Source organism: Manis javanica, chromosome 8, assembly GCF_040802235.1.
Source record: "Manis javanica isolate MJ-LG chromosome 8, MJ_LKY, whole genome shotgun sequence".
Classification (NCBI taxonomy): Eukaryota; Metazoa; Chordata; class Mammalia; order Pholidota; family Manidae; genus Manis; species Manis javanica.
The window spans coordinates 27,396,819-27,420,074 of NC_133163.1; the positions used below are offsets into that span (position 1 = coordinate 27,396,819).

General features: G+C 35.5%; 1 protein-coding gene across 6 annotated transcripts in view; it reads right to left on the reverse strand.

The window, feature by feature from the left end:
- The window catches only part of LIN52 (lin-52 DREAM MuvB core complex component), a 165,392-nt gene that overhangs the window by 54,675 nt on the left and 87,461 nt on the right, over nt 1-23,256 (reverse strand). The window contains exon 6 of one of the 6 annotated variants that reach the window (XM_073242132.1): nt 6,044-6,657. The exons of 4 other annotated variants lie outside the window; for them this stretch is intronic. In XM_073242132.1, coding sequence (XP_073098233.1) covers nt 6,554-6,657 — 104 coding nt within the window. In that variant the 3' untranslated portion in view covers nt 6,044-6,553. One more of the 6 variants, XM_036993262.2, reaches the window with a different exon arrangement.

The window sequence follows — 23,256 nt, forward strand, 5'->3', positions numbered from 1 at the left end:
TTGGTGAATTCAGTTATTAGTTCTAATAGTTTTTTGGTGGAGTCTTTAGGATTTTCTATGTATAATATCATGTCACTTGTAAATAGTGACAGTTTTACTTTCTTACCAATTTGGATATCTTTTATCTCTTTGTGTTGGCTGACTGCAGTGGCTAGGATCTCCTGTACTACGTTGAAAAAAAGTGGTGAGAGTGGAGATCTTGTCTTCTTCCTGATCTTAGAGGAAAAGCTTTCAGATTTTTGACATTAAATATGGTTTTGGTTGTGGGTTTGTTGTATACAGTCTTTATTATGCTGAGGCATGTACCCCCTTATAACCATTTTCTTGAAAGTTTTTACCATGAATGGATACTGAATTTTGTCAAATGCTTTTTCAGCACCTATTGAGATGATCATGTGATTTTTGTCCTTTTTGTTGATGTGATGTATGATGTTGATTGATTTTTAAATATTGTATCATCCTTGCATCACTGGAATAAATCCAACTTGGTCATCATGATTGTGTATTTTTGAATTTGGTTTGCTAATATTCTGTTGAGTATTTCTGCATCTATATTCATCAGGGATGTTGGTTTGTAATTTTCTTTTTTTGTGGTGTCTGTCTGGTTTTGGTATTAGAGTGATGCTGGCCTCACAGAATAAGTTTGGAAGTATTCCCCCCTCTTCTACTTTTAGAAATACTTTAAGAAGGATGTGTATTAGTTCTTCTTTAAATGTGTGGTAGAATACAGCTGGGAAGCCAACTGGTCCTGTTATTTTGTTTGTTGAGTTTTTTTATTTTCATTTATTCTATTTTGGTATCATAAATCTATAATTACATGAGCAACATTATGGTTACTAGACACCACCAATCATCAAGTATCAACTGCATACTCCATCACAGTCACCGTCCATCAGCGTACTAAGATGCTATAGAATTACTACTTGTCTTCTCTGTGTTGTACAGCCCTCCCTGTGCCCTGCCACATTATGTGTGCTAATCGTAATGCCCCCCTTTTCCCTTATCTCCCCCTTGGCACCCACCATCCCCAGTCCCTTTCCCTTTGGTAACTGTTAGTCCTTTTATGGGTTCTGTGAATCTACTACTGTTTTGTCCCTTCAGTTTTTTTCTTTGTTGTTTTACTCCACAGATGAGTGAAATCATTTGGCACTTGTCTTTCTCCACCTGGCTTATTTCACTGAGCATAATATCCTCCAGCTCCACCCATGTTGTTGCAAATGGGAGGATTTGTTTTCTTCTTATGGCTGAATAATATTCCATTGTGTATATGTATCATAGTTTCTTTATCCATTCATCTATTGATGGACACATAGGTTGTTTCCATATCTTGGCTATTGTAAATAGTGCTGTGATAAACACAGGGGAGCATCTGTCTTTTTCCAACTGGGCTGCGGCATTCTTAGGGTAAATTCCTAGAAGTGGAATTCCTGGGTCAAATGGTATTTCTATTTTTAGTTTTTTGAGGAACCTCCGTACTGCTTCCCACAATGGTTGAACTAATTTACATTCCCACCAGCAGTGCAGGAGGGTTCCCCTTTCTCCACAACCTCGCCAACATTTGTTGTTGTTTTGGATGGTGGTGATCCTTACTGGTGTAAGGTGATATCTTATTGTGGTTTTAATTTGCATTTCTCTGATGATTAGCGATGTGGAGTATCTTTTCATGTGCCTGCTGTCCATCTGAATTTCATCTTTGGAGAAGTGTCTGTTCAGCTCCTCTGCCCATTTTTTAATTGGCTTATTTGCTTTTTGTTTATTGAGGTGCATGAGCTCTTTATATGTTTTGGATGTCAACTTTTTATCGGATATGTCATTTATGAATATATTCTCCCATACTGTAGGATGTCTTTTTGTTCTACTGATGGTGTCCTTTGCTGTACAGAAGCTTTTCAGCTTGATATAGTTCCACTTGTTCATTTTTGCTTTTGTTTCCCTTGCCCAGGATATGTTCATGAAGTTGCTCATGTTTATGTCCAAGAGATTTTTGCCTATATTTTTTCCTAAGAATTTTATGGTTTCATGACTTAAATTCAGCTCTTTGATCCCTTTCAAGTTTATTTTTGTGTATGGAGTTAGACAGTAATCCAGTTTCATTCTCTTACATGTAGCTGTCCAGTTTTGGCAACACCAGCTGTTGAAGAGGCTGTCATTTCCCCACTGTATATCCATAGCTCCTTTATCATATATTAATTGACCATATCTGTTTGGGTTAATATCTGGACTCTCTATTCTGTTCCACTGGTCTATAGGGCTGTTATTGTGCCAGTACCAAATTGTCTTGATTACTGTGGCTTTGTAGTAGAGCTTGAAGTTGGGAAGTGAGATCTCCCCTGCTTTATTCTTCCAATGATTGCTTGGGCTATTCGGGGATTTTTGTGGTTCCATATGAATTTTAGAACTATTTGTTCCAGTTTGTTGAAGAATGCTGTAAGTATTTTGACAGGGATCGCATTGACTCTGTAGATTGCTTTAGGCAGGATAACCATACTGATGATATTAATTCTTCCTAACCAAGAGCATTGGATTAATTTCCATTTATTAAGTGTCCTCTTTAATTTCTCTTAAGAGTTTCTTGTACTTTCCAGGGTATAGGTCTTTCATTTCCTTGGTTGGGTTTGTTCTTACGTATTTTATTATTTTTGATGCAATTGTGAATGGAATTGTTTTCCTGATTTCTCTTTCTGCTAGTTCATCACTATTGTATAGGAAAGAACAGATTTCTGTGTATTAATTTTGTATTCTGCAACTTTGCTGAATTCAGATGTTACTTCTAGTAGTTTTGGAGTGGAGCATTTAGGGTTTTTATGTAAAACATCATGTCATCTGCAAATAGTAACTGCAAATAGTAACAGTTTTACTTCTTCTTTACCATTATGGATGCCTTGTATTTCTTTGTTTTGTCTGATTGCTGTGGCTAGGACCTCCAGCACTAGGTTGAATAACAGTGGGGAGACTGGGCATCCCTGTCATGTTCCCGATCTTAGGGGAAAAGCTTTCAGCTTCTCATTGTTAGGTATGATGTTGGCTGCGGGTTTGTCATATATGGCCTTTATTATGTTCAGGTACTTGCACTCTATACCCATTTTGTTAAGAGTTTTTATCATGAATGGATGTTGAATTTTTTGGAATGCTTTTTCAGCATCAATGAAGATGATCATGTGGTTTTTGTTCTTCTTTTTGTTGATGTGGTGGATGATGTTGATGGATTTTTGAATGTTGTACCATCCTTGCATCCCTGTGATGAATCCCACTTGATCATGGTATATGATCCTCTTGATGTATTTTTGAATTTAGTTTGCTAATATTTTGTTGATTATTTTTGCATCTATATTCATCAGGGATACTGGTCTGTAATTTTCTTTTTTTGTGGTGTCTTTGCCAGGTTTTGGCATCAGAGTGATGCTGGCTTCATAGAATGAGTTTGGGAGTACTCCCTCCTCTTCTGTTTTTGGATAACTTTAAGGAAAATGGGCATTATATCTTCTCTGTATGTCTGATAAAATTCAGCAGTGAATCATCTGGTCTGGGGATTTTGTTCTTAAGTAGTTTCTTGATTACCAATTCAATTTCCTTGCTGGTAATTGTTCTGTTTAGATTTTCTGTTTCTTCCTGGGTCAGTCTTGGAAGGCTGTATTTTTCTAGGAAATTATCCATTCCTTCTACGTTATTCAGCTTGTTAGCATATATACTTTCATAGTAATCTCTAATAATTCTTTGTATTTCTGTGGGGTCCATCATGATTTTTTCCTTTCTTATTTCTGATTCTGTTGATGTGTGTTGATTCTCTTTTTCTCTTAATAAGTCTGGCTAGGGGTTTACCTATTTTGTTTATTTTCTCAAAGAACCAGCTCATGGTTTCGTTGATTTTTTCTATTGTTTTATTCTTCTCAATTTTATTTGTTTCTTCTCTGATCTTTATTATGTCCCTCATTCTGTTGACTTTGTGCCTCATTTGTTCTTCTTTTTCCAGTTTCAATAACAGTGAATTTAGACTATTCATTTGGGATTGTTCTTCCTTCTTTAAATAGACCTGGACTGCTATGTACTTTCCCCTTAGAACTGCCTTCGCTGCGTCCCACAGAAGTTGGGGCTTTTTGCTGTTGTTGTCTTTTGTCTCCATATATTGCTTTATCTCTGTTTTAATTTGATCACTGATCCACTGATTATTTAGGGGCATGTTGTTAAGCCTCCATGTGTTTGTGAGCCTTTTTGTTTTCTTTGTACAATTTATTTCTAGTTTTAGACCTTTGTGATCTGAGAAGTTGGCTGGTAGAATTTCAATCTTTTTGAATATACTGAGGCTCTTTTTGTGGCCTAGTATGTGGTCTATTCTGGAAAATGTTCCTTGTGCACTTGAGAAGAACGTGTATCCTGGTGCTTTTGGGTGTAGAGTTCTGTAGATGTCTGTTAGGTCCATCTGTTCTAGTGTGTTGTTCACTGCCTCTGTGTCCTTACTTATTTTCTGTCTAGTGAGTCTGTCCTTTGGAGTGGTATGCTGATGTCTCCTAGAATGAATGCATTGCATTCTATTTCCTCCTTTAATTGTGTTAGTATTTATTTCACATATGTCGGTGCTCCTGTGTTGAGTGCATATATATTTCTAATGGTTATATCCTCTTGTTGGACTGACCCCTTTATCATTATGTAATGTTCTTCTTTATCTCTTGTTACTTTCTTTGTTTTGAAGTCTATTTTGTCTGATACAAGTACTGTAAGACCTGCTTTTTTCTCCCAATTGTTTGCATGAAATATCTTTTTCCATTCCTTCACTTTTAGTCTGTGTATGTCTTTGGGTTTGAGGTGAGTCTCTCGTAAGCAGTATGTAGATGGGTCTTGCTTTTTTATGCATTCTATTATTCTGTCTTTTGACTGGTGCATTCAGTTCATTTACATTTAGGGTGATTATCAATAGAAATGTACTTACTGCCATTGCAGGCTTTGGATTCGCGGTTACCAAAGGTTCTAGGGAAGCTTCTTTACTATCTAACCATCGCACTTAACTCTCTTATTAAGGTATTATAAAAACAGTCTGATGATTCTTTATTTTTCTCCCTTCTTATTCTTCCTCCTCCATTCTTTATATGTTTGGTGTTTTATTCTGTAGTCTTTTGTGATTCCTTTGACTGCTTTTGTGGTAGGTGATTTTATTTTTTGCCTTTAGTTAGTATTTTGTTGGTCTATTTTCTTTGCTGTGATTTTATTTTCTCTGGTGATATCTATTTAGCCTGAGGAGTGATTCCATCTAGAGCAGTCTCTTTAAAATACCCTGTAGAGGTGGTTTGTGGGAGGCAAATTCCCTCAACTTTTGCTTGTCTGGAAATTGTTTAATTCCCTCCTTCAAATTTAAATCATAATTGTGCTGGATACAATATTCTTGGTTCAAGACCCTTCTGTTTCATTGTATTAAATATATCATGACATTTCTCTTCTGGTCTGTAAGGTTTCTGTTGAAGTCTGATGATAGCCTGATGGGTTTTCCTTTGTAGGTGATCTTTTTTCTCTCTCTGGCTGCCTTTAGTACTCTGTCCTAGTCTTTGATCTTTGCCATTTTAATTGTTATGTGTCTTGGTGTTGTCCTCCTTGGGTCCCTTGTGTTGGGATATCTCTGGGCTTCTATGGACTACTTCCTCCCCTAGTTTGGGGAAGTTTTCAGCAATTACTTCTTCAAAGACACTTTCTATCTCTTTTTCTCTCTCTTCTTTTTCTGGTACCCCTATAATGCGAACATTGTTCCATTTGGATTGGTCACACAGTTCTCTTAATATTCTTCCCTTCCTAGAGATTCTTTTATCTCTCTCTGCCTCAGCTTCTCTGTATTCCTGTTCTCTGATTTCCATTCCATCAACAGTCTCTTGCACCTCGTCCAGTCTGCTCTTAAGACCTTCTATTGATTGTTTCATTTCTGTTATCTTCCTCCGGACTTCACTGCTTAGTTCTTGCATATTTCTCTGCAGGTCCATCAGCATCATTATAACTTTTATTTTGAATTCTTTTTTTCAAGAAGATTGGTCATATCTATCTCACCAGGCCCTCTCTCTGATTTTTGACGGGACCAGGTTCTTCTGCCTTTTCTTGGTGATAGAAGTAGTCACAGACAGGTGGCGAGTGTGTCAGCTGGGAGAACAAAGTCCCTTCCTGTTTGCTGGTTGCCTTGCCCTTCTCTGCTGCCTGTGTTGATTACCCGCACACAGAGAGCAGTCTCTGGGATAATCTCCTGAGCTGCCATTGGTGGGGCGGTCCTTGGGATATCCTACAGTACTGTGGGGAGGGGTCGCAGCAGTGCTGGGTGTGTTCTCCTGCGTGAACAGTGCCCCTTCATCCCTTCCGCACCTTGGTCCGGCTTCCTCTGCCTGTGCCAGTTACCCACAGACCGGAAGCAGTCTCTGGGATAATCTCCTGAGCTGCCACAGGCAGGGCGGCCCTGTGGGGAGTCACAGACATGCAAGATGTGTTCTGCTGTGAGAAAGGCACCCCTTTATTCCTTCTGGACCTTGCTCTGCTTCCTCTGTACCAGGCAATTGTATGCCAGTGGCAGCCTCTGGATCTGTCCCGGTTAGTTGTGCACTGGGAGAAGACTCTGTGTAGTTGCTGTGGGTGGGGCTGTTTTCTGGCTGCTCCGCAGCTGTGGCGGGTCAGTTCGTTTGCTTGCAGCACCAGCTGGGGGGAATAAATGGCAGGCTGTTTAACGCTGTGAGCGGCTTTGGGGCTGTGTTACCCCCCTGGGGGTTAGAGCACCTGAAGTTCCTTAAGATTCCCAGCCTGCTGGGCTGAGTGTGCCAGGATGATTTTGTCCAGCTGTTAAGCCCTTGTCCCTTTAACTTTTAAAAACTACCTGCTTTTCTTTTGTCCCAGGGGAGCCAGCTGTGGGGACCCACTCGCAGTCTCCATCTCAGATTTTACTTTTCTGTTTCTCTAATATCCAGTACACCATGCAATGTGTGTCTGTGTTCTCAGTGCAGATTACTAGGGCTAGTTATTTAGTAGTCCTGTGCTTCCACTCCCTCCCCACTCTGATTCTTTCCCTCCCGCTAGTGAACTGAGGTGGGGAGAGTGCTTGGGTCCCGCCAGGTCATGACTTTGTATCTTACCCTTTTTGTGAGATGCTGAGTTCTCGTAGATGTAGATGTAGCCTGACTGTTGTACTGTACCATCTGGTCTCTCTTTTAGGAATAGTTGTATTTGTTGTATTTTCAAAAATATATATGGTTTTGGGAGATTTCTGCCTCCCTACTCACGCCACCATCTTGAGCCCCTCCTCTGTTGGAAGTTTTTTGATTACCAATTTGATTTCACTGCTGGTGATCGGTCTGTTCCAATTTTATTTCTTTCTGGGTCAGTCTTGGAAGGTTGTATTTTTCTAGGAAGTTGTCCATTTCTTCTAGGTTGTCCAATTTATTGGCATACGATTTTTCATAGTATTCTCCAATAATTCTTTGTATTTCTGTGGTATCTGTTGTGACTATTCCTTGCTTCTGATTTTATGTGTGTATTCTCTCTTTTTTTCTTAATACATGAGGCTAGGGGTTTATCTATTTTGTTTACTTTGTCAAACAACCAGCTCTTTGTTTAACTGATTTTTTTCTATTGTTTTATTCTTCTCTATTTTATTCATTTCTGTTCTGATCTTTATTATGTCCCTTCTTCCACTAACTTTGGGTTTCATTTTTTCTTTTTCTAGTTTCTTTAGTTGTGAGTTAAGACAGTTTACTTGGGATTGTTCTTGTTTCTTGAGGTAGGACTGTATTGCTATGTACTCCCCTCTTCGAACTTTACAGCACCCCACAGATTTTGCACTGTTGAATTTTTGTTTTAATTTGTCTCCATGTATTGCTTGGTTTCTGTTTTGATTTGTTCATTGATCCATTGATTATTTAGAAACATGTTGTTTAGCCTCTATGTGTTTGTGGGCTCTTTTGTTTTGTGTAATTTATTTCTAGTTTCATACCACTGTGGCCTAAGAGAAGCTGTCTGATACAATTTCAAATTTTTTAAATTTATTGAGGCTCTTCTTGTGACCTAGTATGTGATCTATTCTGGAAAACATTCCTGCTCCTTTTGGGTGCAGAAAAATTGATCCTGCTCCTTTTGGGTGGAGTGTTCTGTAGATATCTGTTAAGTGCATCTGATCTAACGTATTGTTTAGTGCCTCTGTTTCTTTCTTTACTTTCTGTCTGGTTGATCTGTCTATTGATGTGAGTGGTGTGTTAAAGTCTCCTAAAATGAATACATTGTATCTATTTCCCCCTTTAAATTTGTTAGTATTTGTTTTACCTATTTAGGTGATTCTATTTTGGGTGCATAGATATTTATAATGGTTATATCCTCTTGTTGGACTGACTCCTTTATTATTATGTAATGTATTTCTTTGTCTTGTTACTTTCTTCGTTTTGACATCTATTTTGTATGACATAAGTACTGCTACTCTTGACTTTTCTCTCCCTAAAGGGTCCTATTTCTGATAAATAAACCCCCCAGATTCAGAGTTGAGTCAAAGGCTAGAAGACAATGTAACACATGCTTACCATTAATCACACATTCTTTGAACTACTTTCTTAATGATTGCCTAAGTTCAGCTTGAGTTAATAGGTATACTTCATTTGTACAATGACATGTCTTTGAGGTTAATGTTAATACAGAAATTAATTTCTATATGCCAGAAACTATTCAGCATTCCAGGGTATAGATTTTTTCTAACTTTCACTCTATGTAAAAAAACAAAACAAGAATACAAGAATACATGACTGAGATCAAAATAATAACAAAACAGAGAGTATGATCTATTTTTTTCATTCAGCTTTTCATGTTCCCAGAAAGGCAACCAACTGTAAATGTATTCAGTTATCCACTCTTCTACATTCTAGATCACAATATGAAATATCAAACCTTAGAGTCCTTTGAAATGGAACCTAACACTGAGAGTGATGAAAGTAAAAATGGCTGTGTTTTTGCTTCCTAGGCAATTTCTTAGTGAGTCAAAAAGACAAAGGAGAGACTAATAAATGGCTGAGTTACCTAAGCCAGTTCAGCAAAAATGTATTTAGTTAAAACTCTATCCAGGAATTCAATGCAAATATTATAGGACAATATACAAACACACCCCTACATCTACAGAAAGTTTAAGATGGTGATGACACAAAAAACTTGTACACAGATGTTCATAGCAGAATTTTCCTAATAGTCAAAAAGTAGAAACACCCAAATGTCATCAACTGATGAATAATGTGCTACATCCATATAATGGAATATTATTTGGTAATAAAAAAAATGAAACACACAGAGACACAAAGTGATTACTTAGGGCTGGCTGGGGAAGGGGCTGAAGGAAAGGCATGGGAGTGACTGCTAATGGGTATGGGGTTTATTTTTGGGGTGAAGGAAATATTTCAAAATTAGATTGTCATGATAGTTGCATGCTCTTGAGACTGTATTAAAAACTCATCAACTTGTATACTTTAAATGGATTAATTTTATGGTAGTGGAAAATATCTCAATAAAGCTACTTTTATAAAAATGGGTGATTTGTAGAGCTGTGCAAAAATTAGATGCAGAAGCCCCATGGGCTCAAGTAAAACTCATGGTAAAGAGACTCACACAGGGAAGATCCAAGGCAACAGAACCTGACTTTCTCCACTAAAGACACAAGTACCCAGTTCTTAGCTCTAACCTAAAACACAGAGGAAAATAACCCTCTTCTTCTGGCTTTCTCTCTCTCTTCTTACTAAAGAGCTGACCAAGAAATCAAACCAATCAATGTTCTTGATTAAAAAAAAATCTGGGTGATGGAACATTACTGCCACATATTTCTCAAGATAATTCATAAATTCAACTGTTTAAGTTCAGGTAACATCAGAATCTGTATTTGATGTACTTCTAAAAAGTTAAGATACTATATTTTGAATTAAAATAAATACACTCTGAATAATTATTTGGAAAATGTTCCTCTTGTTTAATGACACTCTGAATAATTATTTGGAAAATGTTCCTCTTGTTTAATGACCATCCATTCCAAGAAGCCAGAATGTAATTAGACTTAATATAAGTAGATTAGATTAATGCAAATGCATTAAATGCAAAAACATTTAACAAAGCTCTATATTTAAACATATCAAAATCCATGACCTAAAAGATTAAGGTTGCTATGAAAACTAAGTAATCCTTAGTACATATATATAATTGGTTAAATGTAACAACTAAATTAGCAATCCTAACTAAGACCATGAGCAATGTAGATAACTTCATTTATACAAAAGCATTTACTTGTAGACTTTCCATTATTTCCATTACTGTGTTATGCTCTAAAGGTACTAAGAATAATAATACTGATGAATTTCTTTCTTTAAAATTGGCTCATTCACATATACTTATTAAACACAACTTCATATAGTATTGGTAACGCCCATCTTTGTGCATTCACATTTTGAAGTGATTAAAAGATTCACAAAATACCTACACAATTTAACAGTTATTCCTATGGTATAATTTCTCACAGGGTCCCTCAGAGCCCCTGTAATTGTCACCTTTGGTCCTGTGTGGCTATATTTGAATAGAATCACTTTCTGATCTGAACACATTCTAACACTCTCAATATACTTGTATGACAAAGTTCCCATTTGTTTCTAATAAGTGCCATATTCCCTTTGTGGTGACTTGACATTACACTTCCTACCTCTTACTCAAAACAAGTTGTACCCTGCTCCACACATCACATTACAACTGATCAGTCCTAAATTCCACCTGACTGGTATTACTGTAATGTTAATGTGTTTATTACACTTGTTCAAAATTCATAGCACATCAGTGAAGAGTTTCTGCTGCTGAATGGCTAAGAACCTCAATCACTAATTTGAGTGGTGATTAGATGTTGAGTACCTCTCAAAGCACTTAACATGTGTTATCATTATTTAAAATCCTCACAACCTCATATAAAAATAGGTACCATTTCTAATGGTGGCAAGGATGTGGAGAAAGGGGAACCCTCCTACACTGCTGGAGGGAATGTAAATTAGTTCAACCATTGTGGAAAGTAGTATGGAGGTTCCTCAAAAAACTCAAAATAGAAATGCCATTTGACCCAGGAATTCCACTCTTAGGAATTTACCCCAAGAATGCAGCAGCTCAGGTTGAAAAAGACATATGCACTCCTATGTTTATTGCAGCACTATTTACAATAGCCAAGAAATGGAAGCAACCTAAGTGTCCATCAGTAGATGAATGGATAAAGAAGATGTGGTACATATACACAATGGAATATTATTCAGCCATAGAAGAAAACAAATCCTACCATTTGCAACAACCTGGATGGAGCTAGAAGGTATTATGCTCAGTGAAATAAGCCAGGTGGAGAAAGACAAGTATCAAATGATTTCACTCATCTGTGGAGTACAACAACAAAGAAAAAACTGAAGGAACAAAACAGCAGCAGACTCACAGAACCCAAGAATGGACTAACCGTTACCAAAGGGACTGGGAAGGATGGGTGGGAAGGGAGGGATAAAGGGGAAAACCGGACATTATGATTAGCACACATAATGTAGGGGGGTGGGGACATGGGGAAGGCAGTATAACAGAGAAGACAAGTAATGATTCTATAACATCTTACTACGCTGATGGACAGTGACTATAATGGGGTATGTGGGGGGGGACTTAATAATAGGGGGAGTCTAGTAACCATAATGTTGTTCAAGTAATTGTACATTAATGATATAAAAAAAATAGGTACCATTTCTCATTTCTACTTTATAAATGAGGCACAGAGAGGTTACATAACTTGCTCAAATAATACAGCTAAGTGGTAGAGGCAGGATCAGAACCCAGGTGTGGCCTTAACTCCAGAGCCTGTGCTCTTAACCACTTTGGCAGTTATCTCCCCATGGACCTTGATGTAAAGGAGTTTACAGACTAGAGATATATACTTCATTTGTAGTATCATTTGATATTAGCTGTAACAAAGGAACATACAGAAGCACAAAAAAGAGGTAGGGAAATAGACAAAGCTTTCCAGGGAGAAGAAATAGCATTCAATATTTCAAACATTCCAGGAATAAATTTCCCCAAAAATGTGAGTCGTTTGTTTTCAGAATTAAAATGAAAGACATTTGAGAATACTGGATCTAAATTCATTTTCCAATTTCCAGGCCTATGTAAATGCAGAGTACTCATATAAGGACTGTTCACTAATTTTTAGACATGTTTTTTTTTAAGTTTTTTAAGTATAATGGCTTTTGTTTTCCTTCAAGTTCATGACATTTACTTAGGTTTTCTTTAATGTCTGTCAATAAAGTTTATAATTTTATCCATGAAGATTTTACAAAACTTTTGTAAATTATACCCTTAAGTATCTTAAATTCTTGTTGCTCTTGGAAAGGTTATCTTTTTAAAACATGTTATTCTAATTGTTTTTGATGTATAAAATACAACAGACTTGTGTTTTTTATAATAATGGTTTTATAAAAAGTGCTATTTCAGCATTGGTGCTTCTATTCAACACTACTAGTTCTCTAATCAGAACATCACGTGGACCAAGCTGGTATTCTGTGCCATGTTTGAATGAATCCCAAACATTTGCTTTGTGTATGTATGCCAAGCAAGAGAGATAAAGGGGTAATATCATCTATAATTCTTTAATCACTTTGTGCTTTCACTATTTTCATGTTTATGCTAGACTTTATTTTTAAGTACAGTTTGAATACAAGATAATTTCAGACCCCAAAAGGTTGAAAAATCGGTGAGGAAAATACTGCAGCTAGAAGAATACACCTTCCAAAGAATGTCTCTCTCACACTCCATCTCCACAACTCCCACCCACTATCAAATCTTTCTTTGGTAAACACAATAAAGCTTCATTACATTATATTTGTTAGAGAATCTGTATTTATGTATTTTCAAAATCTTATTTTTACTTAAATTTATTTTCATTGTTAGTTTATGTATTTTTCTATCTATGAAATTTGTTTGGTATTTTAGGTTGGGATGGAATCATAGCTTTTCCTACTAAAATTAATAAAAATATTTTTCACTTAATGGCAGAATTTTTCAGAAACACATATAAGAAAATAGAGGGACCTGTGTATTCAAGTACTGTTTCTATGAAATGTGTCCCTTCAGGAAATGTGTGCTGTCTCCCCCAAAATCTAAAGCAAACCTCATCTAATACGTTCTTTGAAAAGCAACTTTCCTGGGGTATTATTTACATACAAAAATTGCACCCATTTTTAAACCCACATTTGATGAGTTTACACAAATGTTTAAAATTGTGTAAGTACCATCAAAATTAATGTATAGATTATTTCTATCAATCTAAATCATTTCCTTGTACCCTTTCACAGTCAACCCTAATATCACCCCAGTCCTAGGTACCACTAATACACTTTCTGTCACTATAGATTAGATTTGCCTTTTCTATAATTTCATATGAATAAAATCATACAGTAGGTACTCTTCAACAAAACATTTTTGATATTCATCCATATTGTTGAATGTATCAGTAGTTTGTTGCTTTTTAATGCTGAGTAGTATTTTTGTATGGATATACCATAAATTGTTCATTCATCTGTTGATAAACCTCTGGAATGTTTCCAACTTATTATGAATAAAACTGTCACAAAATTTTGTAGTCTTTGTGCAGACATTTGTTTTCATTTATCTTGAATAAAAAATTAGAAGTACAACTGCTAGGCTATATGGTAAATGTCTGTTTAATATTATAAATTGCCAAACTTTTTGAAAGTGGCTGCATCATTTTACATTCCCATCAGCAATGTATGAGTTGCATTTGTTCCACAACCTCCCAATACATGCTACTGTCCATCTTTATTTTAATCTATTGTAATGGGCATGTAGTTGTTTTAATTTTCAGTTTCCCTGATGACTATTCATTTAAGCACATTTTCACTTCTTGGTGATCATTAATCTTCCATTTTTAGATCATTTCACTTTCTATTATAGAATAGTTAAGGTTTTAAAGATATATTCTGGATACAATCCTTCAACAGGTATAGTCAATTCTCATTATTCTAGGTAGCTATGTTCTATAAAGTCACCATGGACAGTGAATTAACAAATTCTGAAGCATTGCTCCTAGGGGTAATACTGGGTTAGGTTCCTGAGAGCCTCTGGTTACAACATTTTAGTCAACCAATCAATACATAGTCTTGTTTAATGTGTTTCTGTTTAAAGATACTTGATTCATTAACATTAAATGCACAGCCAACAGCACTGTAACTCATGCCGGGATGAAGCTTATCTAACACATGTATTTTCTCCGTAAGGCACACAGCATACTTATACTTTGGAACACTAGATGGCACTTCAGCGCTGTGCTTGGGGGCCATTCTAATTGCAAATCATCAACAAAAAGAATAAAAATGCAAAATACATGGCACTAAGTAGGCCATGAGAAGGATTTTTGTCTACTGTATGAAAACTAAAACAAGAAGCCAGAACTCCACCTTGCTCATGACACTAGCTGGGAGCGTGTGTAGAGCAACTCAATTTTTTTTTGCCATTGGTGCATGTCCACAAATGATCATGAAAGCATCAGAAATACTGATTTGGAGGCTATAAATTTTAATAAGATGAATTTGCAAATTCAGAATTCATGAATGAGAATCAACCGCATATGTATTGCAAATAGTTTATCCCAGTCTGTGATTCGTCTTTTCATTTTCTTAATAGTGTCTTTTGATAAGCAGAAACTTTAAATTTTGTTGAAGTATAATTTATCAAGTTTTGTTTTTGGTTTACGCTGTTTGGGTCATCTAAGAAGTCTTTGACTATCCCAGAGATGCTAAGATTTTCTGTCATGTTTTCTACCAGAAGTTTTACAGTTTCAGATTTTATATTTACACCCATGATCTATTTTGAGTTCACTTTTTAATGTTGTGAAACAAGGATCTAGGTTCATTTCTTCCCAGTTCCAGCACTGTTGAAAAGACTATACTTCAATTATTTTGCTACTTTTATAAGAAATCGATTGACTACTTAGGAAAGGGTCTATTTCTGGACTCTATTCTGTTCCACTCATCTCTTTGCCTATCTTTATGTCAAAACCACACTGTCTTGATAATTATAGCCTTACAGTAGGACTTGAGACCAATTTATGTAAATTCTTCAACATTGTTTTTTTTTCTTCAAAATTGTTTTGGTTATTAGGTCCTTTGTATTTCCATATTAACCTTAGACTCATTTAGCTTTCTATTTCCTAAAAAAGTCTGGTAGGATTTTGATTGGAATTGCATTGAATATATAGATCACTCTATAGAGTCTGATCCATGAACATGGTATTTATCTCTTAGATCTTTACTTTCAGCAATGCTTTGTAGGTTTCAGTATACATGTCTTACACATAGTGTGCTAAATTTATTCCTAAGTATTTCATGGTTTTTGATGTTGTAAATTGTATTGTTTTTAAAAACCCATTTACCATTTGTTCATTGCTGATATATAGAACTAAAACATATTTTTGTACTTTGTATTCTACAACCTTGCTTTATTTCACCTATTAGTTTTAGTAGCTTTTTTGTAGATTCCTTAGATTTCTATGTAAACAATCACGCCATCTGTGAATAAAGACAAGATAAAGAAGTTTTACTTCTTTTCCAATCTGTTTGTCTTTTCCAACCAATTTCTTTGTCTTATTTCACTGGTTAGGACCTCTGGTAAAACACTGAACAGAAATGGTAAAAGCAGACACACTTGACTGTTCCCAGGTTAGGGAGAAAGCATTCAGTCTTTCATGACTAAGTATGTTGACACAAGTTTTTTGTAGACATCAAGATAGTTTTTACTTCTAGTTTGCTGAATACTCTTTTTTACACATGAATAGGTGCTGTATTTTCCAAATGCTTTTTCTACATCCACTGAAGTGATGTTTTTCTCCTTTTTCTGTTATTATAGTAAATTATTTTGATTTTAAATATGAAACAAAGTTTGCATTCTTGAGATAAACCCCAGTTGAATATCACATATTATTATTATTATTTTGTGTATTGCTAGAATGGACTTGCTAATACTTTGTTAAGATTTCTTGTGTTTATGTTCATGAGGGATATTAGATTGTAGTTTTATTTCCTATCTTTGTCTAATTTTATTATTAGGACAGTCTTGGCCTCATAATAGGTGCTAGGAAATGCTTCCTTTCCTCCTCTATTTTCTAAGTGTGTGAGGACTATTCTAACTCTTCATTAAATGTTTAATAGAAATTACCAGTGAAACCATCTGGACCTGAAGTTTTGCTTGTGAGAAGGTTTTAAGTTAAACATTTCTTTACGAGATTAAAGCTATTCAAGTTTCTCTATCTTCTGGCATCAATTTTTAAATTTTGCATCTTTCAAGGAATGTGTTCATTTCATCTAAACTATCAAATTTACTGTAAGAAAATTTCCTTATCCTCTTTCCACTTTCTGTAGGATCTATAATGATGTCCTCTCCTTTCATTCCTGTTATTGGTAATTTGTGCCTCCTTTTTTTACATGATCAGTCTAGCGAGAGGGTTATCCATTTTATTTTAGATTCATTGATTTCTGCTCTTATCTTTTGATGAACTGATCCTTTTATAATTGTGAATGCTACTCTTGTCTGGAAATATTCTTAGTTCTGAATCCTACTTTGATATAGCTACTCCAGTTTTCTTTTGATTAAAGTTTACATGGGATATCTTTTCATATCCTTTTATTTTTAATTTATCTGTATCTTTATAATTAAGCTTACGTACGGTATATAGTTGAATTTTGCTTTTTTATCCAATCTGATAATCTCCGCCTTTTAATTGGTATGTTTGGACTACTGATATTTTCCCAGCTTTGCTGAGATATTGCTATATAAAATCTATGTGAATTTAATAAGGTGTATAGTGCGATGATTAGATATAAGTATATATTACAAAATAATTACCATAATGAGGTTAGTTAACACCTTTATCTCTTGACATAACTAGTTTGTGTGTGTATGTGTGTGGTAATAACATTTAAGATCTCTTAACAACTTTCAAGTATGTAATTACCATTTATAGTTAATTATTGATATGGTTTAGTTTATGTTTACCATCTGACTAGTTATTCTATTTGTCCCATACTTTGTTTATTCCTTTTTTTCCAGCCTTCCTTTGGCCCAACAAAGTATTGTTAGTATTCCATTTTGGCTTATTAGCTATGCCTTGAATGTCCTTTAACACTTCTCATAGTGTACATTTTCTAGACATAAATTATTTTGTCTTTTGTTTGTCTAAGAAGTGTCTTTATTTTTTAAGTATATTTTTGCAGGATATAGGATTCAAGGTCAATAAGCTTTTTTTTCTTTCAATGTTTTAAATATTTCATTCCCTTATTATTATTGTCTTACATACTTTCTGATTAGAAGTCTGCTTTCATTCTTTGTTCCTATGTATGTTTTTTTTCTCTGCCTACTTTTAAGATTTTTCTCTTTATTGCTGGTTTTCAACAATGTAGGATGTGCCCTGATACAGTTTTCTTCATATTTGTACTAGGTCTCATTGACCTTCTTTGCATCCTATTTGGACAACTTCTGGCCATTTATTTCTTTAAATGTTTTTTTCTGGCCTCCACCCAACTCTTTTTATTCTGGAACTTCTATTACATGGATGTTAGACCTCTTACTATTGTACCACTGAGGTTATACTAATTTTGTTTTCAATATTTTTCTCTTTGTATTTCATTTGAGATAGTTTATATCCATTTCCATAGTTTCTATTGCTACTCAAGTTGCTCAAATAATTCATTTTTAAGTGAGTTAAGTTCTGCATCTTATTTTATGTACATCACATAGATTTTAATAATAGGCTTAAGACCAGATGCTTATTATCTTCCCATGGTTTATAGCAGGAAGATTGTTTTTTCAGAAAAGAGAAGAGACTAAAGAGTACTCAATTTAAGGAGAGGAAGGAGGAGAAAGAGAGCTTATGGTATGGACTATTCATTTTTGTTTTCAAGTCTTGTATTACCAAAGTAAAAAAAGAAAAAAAAACTCTATAACTTTTCAGTACCTTCTGTTTTTAATGACTTAAAAACACTTAAACTCCATAAAAACTTCTAAAATGACAATGGAATATTGCAGAGTTCACCTCATCAAGAATTATTTTTATTTTCTTTTACTTTGAGGTTGGTAATTTGCCAAAATGCAGCACTATAAATTCTGGCAGGTAATCAAATTACTATTTCATATTCACTTCAAATATACACTTTAAAAAGGGAAGAAATGCTAATCAATAATTATGCTTAAGAATCTGAAGAAAATATAAAAATCCTAAAAATATGAAAAGGCTGGTCTTTGTGGAATTTAGATGAAAACTGCTTATTTTTTCTGAGTATTGTTAATTGGCAGTATTACTGAGCTTTTCACAAGAGGACAGCAAGAAGCTTTCTGGTGTAATGGAAATCCTTTTTGAAAGGTATGGTAGAATTTCAAACTATTATATAATTATTAGGGCAATCTGTTAAAATATTATGAACACACAGCTGATAAAGATTTCAGGAGGTTCTATAACTTGTTCATTTACCTCTACTAGAGCTCATTAAGTTATCAAGGCAAGTAACCTGCAACATAAACATCTGCTCCCTCCTTCAGAGACCATATTTCAATGATGTAGAAGATTCTCTAAGAATGTTTATACTAGACCAATATAATAAATAAACAACCCTGAAGATAAAGTATGATAAGGATCATAATACAGGCAAAGATTAAGTGCTCTAGGAGCCCAAAGATGGAAGGAGCACTACTAAGGGAAAACAAGTTAATAGCATTAAGCTTGAGTTGGGCCTTGAATAAGATGCAGACAAGAAGAAAGGAGGGGCCAACGCCTTCTAGATGGCAGTCATAGAAAAGAACAAAGACAGGGGTGTTTTCAGAGAGAGAAATGAGGTACAACCTTCAGAAATCCTCACAGATAAACAGGCAGAGGAAAGTATACAGACTGGAAGTACAGGTTCCCAGAAGTCAGAGGTATATGAAGAGTCATGAGGCTAGAAAATAAATCCAGGCTACTATATAAATGTAAACCCTAATATTTAATTAATTTAATTTTTAAAAACCGTGCAAGATGGGAGGAGTCACATGATCTAATAACTGAAAAACACTGAATTTTTAGTTGATTTTCAAGTTCAGCATGAGCTCACTCTGGGGGATGCAAGTGTTTCACAAACAAAAATCTTAGTTTCCATTAGTAGAAGCAGTTTCCAGATCAAAGGAAACAATACTGCAATGCTCAGGGACCAGTCCATAATTAGAGTGTTGTGTTTAATTTTCATTGTCATATTTTATGAAAAATGTTAGTAAGCTAGAATTGGTATCCAAAGAAAGGTAACCAGAGCTGTTATTGCCAAAACAGGAAGTTAAGATGGTGTTGATTTTATTTACTTTTATCTTTCCCTTTCAAGACTGCTTCATCTTCTGTATTGCCATTCTAGGCAACGGGAGCACACCACTTAGTCACCCAAGTTGGAAACCTGGGGAGATCACACTGGGTCCTTCTTCAACTGGTCACTAAATCTTGACTGTTGAACACAAATATCTCAGGTCAGTCCCATTTTTCTGTCTCACTACTGCCGTAGTTTAGGTCTTCTTCCATCTTGTCCCTGGATTATTACTGATAACCTAAACTGATCTCCCATGCTCAACTTAACTCTTACAAAACCATTCTCTACATTATGGCAATTCAACATAGACACTAGCTGTTTATTTTGAACATCTTCTGTTGCAAGCAAAAAGAATAGCATCTTTAACTCTAATGGTTGAGACAAATATTTGAGATCTCCTAATCTAAACTCCCATCTAATCCCAAGCAGCATCCAGTAACATTCCAGAGCCAGTCAAAGAGCTCTGCCTGAGCACTACTAATGATGGAAAACTTGGTACTTTTTGAGACTTGACTTAATTTCTGGACATTTGGGAAGTTTTTCCTTAATACTGTGGCAAAAACAAAACAAAACATCGAACAAATCTCTAACTTCTCTTCATTGTCCCTAACTTTGCTTTTGGAACAGGACCTGGGTAAATGCCCACAGTTACTAATATAGACAAATGGGATGTAATGAGTCTAATCAAAAGTAAGGAAAAATAGGTGAAGTATTAGGGACAATTAAGTCAACAGCTGTTCATGAATACTTTAAGAGCAGTGAGACTAACCTCTTATCATCTTCCTTGACACTAGGATTCTGTTTAAACCCAAGGGGTTTACAGAAATTGCACAATTCTTTTGTGCTTTCAGATACTCAGTATTTCTTCAGATGAAATACGCAATAAGGAAAAATAGCATGTGATTCTATTGTTAAACATGGGTGATCCATTAAAGACAAGTGACAGCTCAACCGTCTCTCCTGGAGCATTTGTCACCTATGCTTTTATCCTTCAGGGATTTGAGTTAAATGACATTTGCTGTAGGTTGATAATTAGTTTTTCTTTCTTTCTTTTCCTCTTTTTAAAAAAAGCATAGGAGGCCAATGTTGGCTTCTTCCCCATGAGAGACAATAGCCTGAGCAGTTTGGGGAATATATGCCTTGATCAGATTTGCACTATGACTTCTGAATACATGAGCCATCCCAGCAACACCTGCTCTCCTGCCAGACCACCTGGGACTGGCAGAAAAGGGATCCATCAATTCCACTCTCCCCAGAGAGATCACCCAGACCAAGTGTTAAATGCACAGTTTAATACCATGTTAAAAAGTAAAATTCCATCCACTGAAACCTACCAGTTATCAGAAGTCAGTATTTAAACAACATTAATAATAGAAATTAACATAGAATTTAATTTTTTCCAATGGAACTGAAATCCAACTAAATACTCAGAAAAGTACCACTTATACTAAGGGAGGAAAAACGGAAAGGAGTGAAATCCTTAATCGAGTCATGTCACCAACCTACTGCCAGGGCATGAGTTTTGGGTTCTATTTCTCATAAGGGGTGGAAATACAATTGCTTCCCACCCAGAAACTGTGAATTACTTATTTTGGATTATATTACATTTGGGCATGCAGATTTTATAACACAAAAACTGAAAATACCTAAGTCACATTTTAATTCAAAGTAATCAGCTTGCTTTTCATTAACAAAGAGAGGTAGACATTTATTTTTTTTGGTTGATTCACATACATTTCCTGTTTCGGTTTCCATTTCTTTTACTATTAACCATTATTCAGCTTTGTTTCTCTAAATGTTCCAGCAGCCAGTCTCCGTCCTTCCTATTACCTAATTTCACTTACTTTTAACAATTCTAATTTTTTAAAAATTAAAGTTAAACATGTGAATGTTTCAAGTCAAATAATTCTATAAGGTTATGAAAAACTGTAATTTACCTTTAACTCCTTTTTGGTGGCAACCATCTTAAACCTGTTTGGCTGATTATTTATATTTTCTTGATGTCTCTAAATGACTAAGTAACATGATTGTACTACTATTTCTCAATGTTTCAATTTGAGGCATTGCCTATTGACTTACCCCCACATAAAAAGTGATGATTTAGCCCCTTTCTGTGCCACTCCACCTTAATTCCTCACAACACACATTCAAGCATCCCATCTGCTATACTATTATATAACTTAGATCAATATCCACATTCTATATTATTGTGATTAAATGAACACTATTTATAACTAAGCCATGTAATAAACTATGGTCACTTTTCTAGCATAGTTTTTGTTCTCCCTGGGTTTTTTTTTTTTTTGCTTAGCTTTCTGTATACTTCTAATTCAACCACAGACTGCAGGTCCCCTTTCGTCTAAATCTTAAGATATTGAGATGTACTGTGTAATTGATTAATTTCAGCTTCCTGATGAAATGGCCTGGTTGTCCTTCATGCCTAGCACACACCAATCCCTCTTTGCACCTTGGGGGCTCTTGTGTTCTGTATCCCAAATTGTCTTCTTTCTTGGCTTCTTCCCTCATTTGGGTGGTGCATGACTTCCCATAGGAGTTTATGGGAGGTTAATTTTTTGAGACCTTCCAGGTCTAAAAATGTCTTTATTTCATTTTTTCACTTGGTTTGGCATTCTGGGTTGAAAATAATTTCCCCTCAGAATTTTGAAACCCTTGTTCCAATGGTCTAATATTGAAGATATTCTGATTTCCATACTTTGTCTGGAGCTTCTTTTTTGTCTGTCTTCTCTAGAGGCTTCCAGGATTTTCTCTTTGCCCAGTGCTCTGAAATTTCATAATGATCTGCCTTGGAGAAGGTCTGTTTCCATCTATTCTGATGGTACCTGTCAGGACCTTTCAGACTGGATATGTATATCCTTCAATTTTGGGAAGCTTTCTTGAAGTATTTTATTAATGACTGCCTTTCTGTTTCCCTTTTTCTTTCTTTCTGGAATTCCTATTATTCAGATTCTTGGCTTTTATAGATTCTGTGTAGTCCTTTTAAATAGCATCCTGTTCTTACAATGTTTGCAGTATCTTTCTTATCTTTTTGAAGATATTAAGTTAGTTTTGCATAGACCGTTTTCTCCGAGTTGACTTTTTCCATTTGTTGCCTTTGGTGTCTCTTTTTACGTTAGGGACTTTTCTCAGATGTTGATGATAATTATTTTTTCATATGTAAGAAAGGGGGACTAAAAAGCTGCTTAAAAAGTAGGAGTGTAGGAGTTGGGCTTATTTCCTGTAGGATTCATTGCAGTGTGATCAGGCTGTTTGGCTGCAGAACATCCAATGTCAGTGCCTTTATTCTTCTTGGGCTGGTCAGATTCCTCAAAGAAGTCTCTTCCAACCTCCTGACTGGCGAGTGAAGACTTGGCTGTGGAGGGAAGGGTGGTCTCACACACAGTGTGCATATTCACTACATTTTTAAAACAGAACCCCCACCCTTGGCTGGTGTTAAGGAACCACTGTGTTTTACCTTCTCTAGAGAATAAAGAAAGCTCCAGTCTTTAGTGAGGTAGAATAAAGAAGATAATCTATGCAGCTGACTCCTTCTTAAACAGATTTTAATTAATACTCCTTACTTAAATCATCTCCCTTCCACCTGGCACCAAGCTTTCATCTTTATATAGAGTATTGTGAGGTGTGAATTGGCTTTTCTCACTTTAGAATTGTTTTCTTAGGTCTGTTCAGTTACCAAATTCCAAAATTTTGCTGCTAGTTTCCTCTTTCCTGTGCTCTCCTCAAGGGCTTACATTTCCAAATTTTTGTTCATTTGTTTTAGTAGGGCCTGGGAGGGAAGGTAAAAGTATGCATTAAAACCCTCATTAACCTGGAAGCACTCTCTCCCCCAATTTTTTTCACTATAGATACTTCCAGCTTTCTCCATGATTCT